We start from the raw sequence: 9,032 nt of genomic DNA, 5'->3' as shown, positions 1-9,032 counted from the left end.
GTCCTCGTGTGTTTATTATTGTGTGTGTTAATGATTTGCTTCTATTGTATTGAAGCATCTTCTGTGCTGTGGGTGGAGTTATGGGCTTTATATGTGCAGTCAGTGTAAACACGGGTACAGTGAACACGGGTACAGTGAACACGGGTACAGTGAACACGGGTACAGTAAACACGGGTACAGTAAACACGGGTACAGTAAACACGGGTACAGTAAACACGGGTACAGTGAACACGGGTACAGTAAACACGGGTACAGTAAACACGGGTACAGTAAACACGGGTACAGTGAACACGGGTACAGTGAACACGGGTACAGTGAACACGGGTACAGTGTACAGTAAACACGGGTACAGTAAACACGGGTACAGTGTACAGTAAACACGGGTACAGTAAACACGGGTACAGTAAACACGGGTACAGTAAACACGGGTACAGTAAACATGGGTACAGTAAACACGGGTACAGTGTACAGTAAACACGGGTACAGTAAACACGGGTACAGTGTACAGTAAACACGGGTACAGTAAACACGGGTACAGTAAACACGGGTACAGTAAACACGGGTACAGTGTACAGTAAACATGGGTACAGTAAACATGGGTACAGTAAACACGGGTACAGTAAACACGGGTACAGTGTACAGTAAACATGGGTACAGTAAACATGGGTACAGTAAACACGGGTACAGTAAACACGGGTACAGTAAACACGGGTACAGTGTACAGTAAACATGGGTACAGTAAACACGGGTACAGTAAACACGGGTACAGTAAACACGGGTACAGTAAACACGGGTACAGTGTACAGTAAACACGGGTACAGTAAACATGGGTACAGTAAACACGGGTACAGTAAACATGGGTACAGTAAACGGGTACAGTAAACACGTGTACAGTAAACACGGGTACAGTAAACACGGGTACAGTAAACACGGGTACAGTAAACACGGGTACAGTGTACAGTAAACACGGGTACAGTAAACACGGGTACAGTGTACAGTAAACACGGGTACAGTAAACATGGGTACAGTAAACACGGGTACAGTAAACACGGGTACAGTAAACATGGGTACAGTAAACACGTGTACAGTAAACACGGGTACAGTAAACACGGGTACAGTGTACAGTAAACACGGGTACAGTAAATACGGGTACAGTAAACACGGGTACAGTGTACAGTAAACACGGGTACAGTAAACATGGGTACAGTAAACACGGGTACAGTAAACACGGGTACAGTAAACATGGGTACAGTAAACACGGGTACAGTAAACACGGGTACAGTAAACACGGGTACAGTAAACACGGGTACAGTAAACACGGGTACAGTAAACACGGGTACAGTAAACACGGGTACAGTGTACAGTAAACACGGGTACAGTAAACACGGGTACAGTAAACACGGGTACAGTGTACAGTAAACATGGGTACAGTAAACACGGGTACAGTGTACAGTAAACACGGGTACAGTAAACACGGGTACAGTAAACACGGGTACAGTGTACAGTAAACACGGGTACAGTAAACACGGGTACAGTAAACACGGGTACAGTAAACGGGTACAGTAAACACGTGTACAGTAAACACGGGTACAGTAAACATGGGTACAGTAAACACGGGTACAGTGTACAGTAAACATGGGTACAGTAAACACGGGTACAGTAAACATGGGTACAGTAAACACGGGTACAGTGTACAGTAAACACGGGTACAGTAAACACGGGTACAGTAAACACGGGTACAGTAAATACGGGTACAGTAAACACGGGTACAGTAAACATGGGTACAGTAAATACGGGTACAGTAAACATGGGTACAGTAAACACAGGTACAGTAAACACGGGTACAGTGTACAGTAAACACGGGTACAGTAAACACGGGTACAGTGTACAGTAAACATGGGTACAGTAAACACGGGTACAGTAAACACGGGTACAGTGTACAGTAAACACGGGTACAGTAAACATGGGTACAGTAAACACGGGTACAGTAAACACGGGTACAGTAAACACGGGTACAGTGTACAGTAAACACGGGTACAGTAAACACGTGTACAGTAAACACGGGTACAGTAAACATGGGTACAGTAAACACGGGTACAGTGTACAGTAAACATGGGTACAGTAAACACGGGTACAGTAAACACGGGTACAGTAAACATGGGTACAGTAAACACGGGTACAGTAAACACGGGTACAGTAAACATGGGTACAGTAAACATGGGTACAGTAAACACGGGTACAGTAAACACGGGTACAGTAAATACGGGTACAGTAAACACGGGTACAGTAAATACGGGTACAGTAAACACGGGTACAGTAAACATGGGTACAGTAAACATGGGTACAGTAAACACGGGTACAGTAAACACGGGTACAGTGTACAGTAAACACGGGTACAGTAAACATGGGTACAGTAAACATGGGTACAGTAAACACGGGTACAGTAAACACGGGTACAGTAAATACGGGTACAGTAAACATGGGTACAGTAAACATGGGTACAGTAAACACGGGTACAGTAAACATGGGTACAGTAAACACGGGTACAGTAAACACGGGTACAGTAAACATGGGTACAGTAAACACGGGTACAGTAAAAAGAATATTATTATTTAGTACGGTACAGTTCGGTGTAGAGACTGAGCACATAATACTTTTACATGTAACACATAACATGAGGAGGTGAAACAGGTGAGCTAATGATTAATACTGTTAACCACTGCAAGGTATTATAGTGTGTGTGTGTGTGTGTGTGTGTGTGTGTGTGTGTGTGTGTGTGTGTGTGTGCATGCTCATTCAGGTGTGTTGGAGTCTAAACGGATCAGTAAACAAACACAAACCCCATATCGCTTCTTTTGAGTTTGGGCACTTTAATGGAACAGCGACTTTTACAGTGCACTTGTTACCAAGGTGCAGGATGTTTGTTGGTACCTCAAGTACATAAGTGTCCAGCAGGGGGCAGAGCTTCTTCTCACAGTTATGGAACAGACTTCCACTTAGTGTTCAGTGTACAGAGTAACGACATGCAGTGAAATGCTTTTTACATCTGTTTGGTATTCAAACATAAAAAGGAATGGAATTAAGGATAGAAATAAAACCAAAAGGAGGCAGATAAATAAAAGGTATAAACTACATAAAAACTATGTAAAAATTAAAATACATGTGAAAAATATATGTATATACATACAATTTAATTCAATTCAACATTATTTGTATAGCACTGTTTACAATTAACGTTGTCTCATTAACATAGGTCGTCTCGTCGTGGTTGGAGATCAGGCCCACTACAGGCCCACCATTACAGTGTCGTCAGCAAACGATGGTGGTGGAGTTGGAAGTGGCCACACAGTCATATGTGTACAGTGAGTACAGCAGGGGGCTCCGAACACAACCCTGGGGGGCTCCAGTGCTGAGGCTGAGGGTGGATGAGGTGTGTTTGCCCACCTGTACGGCTTGTGGTCTGTCTGTCAGGTAGTTGGAGATCCTTTGACACAGCAGCAGGTGGAGTCCCAGGACCTCCAACTTAAAAGTGAGCGTGTAGGGAATTATGGTGTTAAACACTGAACTGTGGTCCACAAACAGCACTTTTGCATAATTCCCTTTTCTGCAGTCCAGGTGGCTCATCGTGGTGTGGAGAAGGTGAGCGATGGCGTCCTCAGTAGAGCGGTTCTGGTTGTACACGAACTGTAGTGGATCCGGTGTGTCTGGTAGTGATGCAGTGATGAAGTCTCTGACCAGTGTCTCGAAGCACTTCATCACTACTGAGGTCAGGGCTACAGGGCAGTAGTCGTTGAGGCAGGTGGGCTGGGGTTTCTTTTGGGACAGGAACAATGGTGGACTGTTTGCAGCACGAGGGGACAACAGACTGTTCCAGTGAGAGGTTGAATATCTCAGTAAACACAGGTGATATTAGGGATAGATATATATATATTTTTAATTAAGTTAATCTTTTTAGATAAATTTTAAACTTTAATTGTATATATTCACTTATTTATTTTTATACTCATTTTTTCTTCTTCTCATTATTATTATTATATATTTATTTATTTTTCTCTCTCCTCTGTTTCCATACTTCTGTAAAGTTGCTTTGAGACAAAGTTGTTAAAAGTTCTACAGAAATAAACTGAACCCATGATTACAGTATCAGGACACATACGGATACTTACATATAAACTAGCTGCGCGAGGCGATGACTTCGCTCGCTAGTGTGTAGTGAATCCTTTTTAATAGAGATGGTGTGAAGACATTTGGAGTAGAACTAAGTTTAATAATAATTACACATCCTTGTTAACAGGCATGACATGACATCCACCATCAGTGTCATGTGGGGGTTTTTACATGTACAGTAGAGCTGTAAGAATAAATCTTCTCTAAATCTAACTAAACTTACAGCTAGAAGTTAGCAGAATAATTTATTATCTAATCATAAAGCACTAATTTGTTGATGTTTTTGTTTTGCTGTGGATCAGAGGTCAGTTTCCCCAAGTGGGAACAGAACATTGTGTATAACTCAGATGTAAGTAATGTTATTGTGTGTGTGTGTGTGTGTGTGTGTGTGTGTGTGTGTGTGTGTGTGTGTGTGTGTGTGGACTCTGTGTACCTCCATCAGGAGTTTACAATCTGTCAAAACATGTCACACTGCTAAAACATCTCTGGACAGACAGACGAAGGAAAAATATTTTTTGTGAGCAAATACTAGCCTCTGTGTGTGTGTGTGTGTGTGTGTGTGTGTGTGTGTGTGTGTGTTTATGTATATGTGTGTGTGTGTGTGTGTGTGTGTATGTGTGTGTGTGTGTGTGTGTGTGTGTGTGTGTGTGAGTGTGTGTAGCACCAACAAACACCCACACTTCTGTAATCTGATCCAAAGGAAATGCATCACTTCCTGGCAGGGCGGAGACTTTAACTGCTCATGTAGAGGAACAGTTAGAGGGAGGCATGTGGGGGGGGGGGGACAAAAATGTGGGAGGAGAGAGTAATAGAGGAAGAGAAAATCTTTGTCCTGCTGTCAGAGTGGACTTCTGAGATCGCATGCAGGTAAGAATAAAAATTCTCTGTGTTTGTATGTGAGTGTGTGTGTGTGTGTACATCTGTACGTGTGTGTATGTGCGTGTGTGTATGTGTGTGTGTGTGTATATGTGAGTGTGTGTGTATGTGTGTGCGTGTGTGTGTATATGTGAGTGTGTGTGTATGTGAGTGTGTGTGTGTATGTGAGTGTATGTGAGTGTGTATGTGAGTGTATGTGAGTGTGTATGTGAGTGTGTATGTGAGTGTGTGTGTGTATATGTGAGTGTGTGTGTATGTGTGTGCGTGTGTGTGTATATGTGAGTGTGTGTGTGTATGTGAGTGTGTGTGTATGTGAGTGTATGTGAGTGTATGTGTATATGTGAGTGTGTGTGTGTATGTGAGTGTGTGTGTATGTGAGTGTATGTGAGTGTGTGTGTGAGTGTGTATGTGAGTGTGTGTGAGTGTGTATGTGAGTGTATGTGAGTGTGTGTGTGAGTGTGTGTGTGAGGGTGTATGTGAGTGTGTGTGTGTATATGTGAGTGTGTATGTGAGTATGTATGTGAGTGTGTATGTGTGTCTATATGTGAGTGTGTGTGTGAGTGTGTATGTGTGTGCTTGTGTGTGTGTATATGTGAGTGTGTATGTGAGTGTGTATGTGTGTGCGTGTGTGTATATGTGAGTGTATGTGAGTGTGTGTGTGTGTGTGTGTGTGTGTGTGTGTGTGTGTGTGTGTGTGTGTGTGTGTGTGAGTGAGTGAGTGAGTGGGAGAGAGAGTTTATGCTGATATTTGAGTCAGACACAAACTCTGATGTATAAAGCAAAATTGCATCATCTGCCACCTTAACCTCAAAAAAGTTGTGAAATCCCAAATGGATGCAATATACTGTCTGTGTCTGAGTGTGTGTGTGTGTGTGTGTGTGTGTGTGTCTGTGTCTGAGTGTGTGTGTGTTTGTGTGTGTGTGTCTGTGTCTGAGTGTGTGTGTGTTTGTGACTGAGTGTGTGTTTGTGATTGGGTGTGTGTGTGTTTGTGAGAGAGTGTGTGTTTGTGCCTGAGTGTGTGTGTGTGTGTTTGTGACTGAGTGTGTGTGTGTTTGTGACTGAGTGTGTGTGTGTTTGTGACTGGGTGTGTGTGTGTTTGTGAGAGAGTGTGTGTTTGTGACTGAGTGTGTGTGTGTTTGTGACTGAGTGTGTGTGTGTTTGTGACTGGGTGTGTGTGTGTTTGTGAGAGAGTGTGTGTTTGTGACTGAGTGTGTGTGTGTTTGTGACTGAGTGTGTGTGTTTGTGACTGAGTGTGTGTGTGTTTGTGACTGAGTGTGTGTTTGTGATTGGGTGTGTGTGTGTTTGTGAGAGAGTGTGTGTTTGTGACTGAGTGTGTGTGTGTGTTTGTGACTGAGAGTGTGTGTTTGTGACTGAGTGTGTGTGTGTGTGTGTTTGTGACTGAGTGTGTGTGTTTGTGACTGAGTGTGTGTGTTTGTGTTTGTGACTGAGTGTGTGTGTTTGTGACTGAGTGTGTGTTTGTGAGAGAGTGTGTGTTTGTGACTGAGTGTGTGTTTGTGACTGAGTGTGTGTTTGTGACTGGGTGTGTGTGTGTGTTTGTGACTGAGTGTGTGTTTGTGACTGGGTGTGTGTTTGTGACTGAGTGTGTGTGTGTTTGTGAATGAGTGTGTGTGTTTGTGAATGAGTGTGTGTTTGTGAATGAGTGTGTGTGTGTTTGTGAATGAGTGTGTTTGTGACTGAGTGTGTGTTTGTGACTGGGTGTGTGTGTGTTTGTGACTGAGTGTGTGTTTGTGACTGAGTGTGTGTGTGTTTGTGAATGAGTGTGTGTGTGTGTGTGTGTGTGTGTGTTTGTGTTTGTTACTGAGTGTGTGTTTGTGACTGAGTGTGTGTTTGTGACTGAGTGTGTGTTTGTGACTGAGTGTGTGTTTGTGAGAGTGTGTGTGTGTGTTTGTGACTGAGTGTGTGTTTGTGAGAGAGTGTGTGTTTGTGACTGAGTGTGTGTGTTTGTGACTGAGTGTGTGTTTGTGAGAGAGTGTGTGTTTGTGACTGAGTGTGTGTGTGTTTGTGACTGAGTGTGTGTTTGTGACTGAGTGTGTGTGTCTTTGTGACTGAGTGTGTGTTTGTGATTAGGGTTGTGATTAGGGGTGTGTTTGTGATTAGGGTTGTGATTAGGGGTGTGATTAGGGGTGTGATTAGGGGTGTGTTTGTGATTAGGGGTGTGATTAGGGGTGTGTTTGTGATTAGGGGTGTGATTAGGGGTGTGATTAGGGGTGTGATTAGGGGTGTGTTTGTGATTAGGGGTGTGATTAGGGGTGTGATTAGGGGTGTGATTAGGGGTTGGGATTAGGGCGTGTTGTTTGTTGATTAGGGGGTGATTTAGGGGTGTGTTTGTGATTAGGGTTATTGTGATTAGGGTGTGATTAGGGGTGTGGTTTTAGTGGCTTCGGGGTGTTGATTAGGGGTTGTGTTTGTGTTAGGGTTGTGTGATTAGGGTTGTGGTGGATATAGGGTCTTTGATTAGGGGTGTGATTAGGGTGTGATTAGGGGTTGTGGTTAGGCGGTGTGGGATTAGTGTTGTATTTTGTGATTAGGGTTGTGATTAGGGGTGGTATTTGTGAAGGGTGCTGTGTGTTTAGGGGTGTGGTTAGTGGTGTAGTTAGGGGTGTGTTTGTGATTAGGGTTGTGATTAGGGGTGTGATTAGGGGTGTATTTGTGATTAGGGGTGTGATTAGGGGTGTATTTGTGATTAGGGTTGTGATTAGGGGTGTGATTAGGGGTGTGGTTAGGGGTGTGATTAGGGGTGTGTTTGTGATTAGGGTTGTGATTAGGGGTGTGATTAGGGGTGTGTTTGTGATTAGGGGTGTGATTAGGGGTGTGTTTGTGATTAGGGGTGTGTTTGTGATTAGGGGTGTGATTAGGGGTGTGATTAGGGGTGTGTTTGTGATTAGGGGTGTGATTAGGGGTGTGATTAGGGGTGTGTTTGTGATTAGGGTTGTGATTAGGGGTGTGATTAGGGGTGTATTTGTGATTAGGGGTGTGATTAGAGGTGTGATTAGGGGTGTGATTAGGGGTGTGATTAGGGGTGTGATTAGGGGTGTGATTAGGGGTGTGATTAGGGGTGTGATTAGGGGTGTGATTAGGACTGCTGCCCCAAACAGAGCTTGTAAACTTCACTGGTCCTGTGATTGGTTAATGGCACAAAGCTGTAATTAATTATGTGTTACTGCAGTTTACTGTAAACAACACAAACAGGAAACACACACACACACACACACACACAGCTGTAATTAATTATGTGTTACTGCAGTTTACTGTAAACAACACAAACAGGAAACACACACACACACACACACACACACAGCTGTAATTAATTATGTGTTACTGCAGTTTACTGTAAACAACACAAACAGGAAACACACACACACACACACACACACAGCTGTAATTAATTATGTGTTACTGCAGTTTACTGTAAACAACACAAACAGGAAACACACACACACACACACACACAGCTGTAATTAATTATGTGTTACTGCAGTTTACTGTAAACAACACAAACAGGAAACACACACACACACACACACACACACACACACACACAGCTGTAATTAATTATGTGTTACTGCAGTTTACTGTAAACAACACAAACAGGAAACACACACACACACACACACACACACACACACACACACACACAGCTGTAATTAATTATGTGTTACTGCAGTTTACTGTAAACAACACAAACAGGAAACACACACACACACACAGCTGTAATTAATTATGTGTTACTGCAGTTTACTGTAAACAACACAAACAGGAAACACACACAGCTGAAGGCGGGAAATCAATCTGTTTGTGTGTGTTTCTAGTAAGAGTCCTGAATAAATATTTTGACTACGTGGACTTTCAGAGGCTCCACTGAAGGTGTCTCGTGTGTGTGTGTGTGTGTGTGTGTGTGTGTGTGTGTGTGTGTGTGTGTGTGTGTGTGTGTGTGTGCAGTAGTGTGATGGCTGAGTGTGTGCGAGCAT

General features: G+C 43.3%; 1 protein-coding gene across 1 annotated transcript in view; it reads left to right on the top strand.

Moving 5' to 3' along the window:
• Positions 1-4,899: 4,899 nt before the first annotated feature.
• acsl4b (acyl-CoA synthetase long chain family member 4b) overlaps positions 4,900-9,032 on the top strand; it is a 14,078-nt gene continuing 9,945 nt past the window's right edge. Inside the window, exons 1-2 of the mRNA XM_047809090.1 lie at positions 4,900-5,034; positions 9,004-9,032. The exon at positions 9,004-9,032 is cut by the window's right edge and continues 206 nt beyond it. Of these exons, the coding sequence (XP_047665046.1) occupies positions 4,958-5,034; positions 9,004-9,032 (106 nt within the window). The 5' untranslated portion in view covers positions 4,900-4,957. The remainder of the gene's footprint in view (positions 5,035-9,003) is intronic.

This window comes from Tachysurus fulvidraco, chromosome 26, assembly GCF_022655615.1.
Source record: "Tachysurus fulvidraco isolate hzauxx_2018 chromosome 26, HZAU_PFXX_2.0, whole genome shotgun sequence".
Taxonomy (NCBI): domain Eukaryota; kingdom Metazoa; phylum Chordata; class Actinopteri; order Siluriformes; family Bagridae; genus Tachysurus; species Tachysurus fulvidraco.
This window is presented reverse-complemented; position numbering and strand designations above follow the sequence as displayed.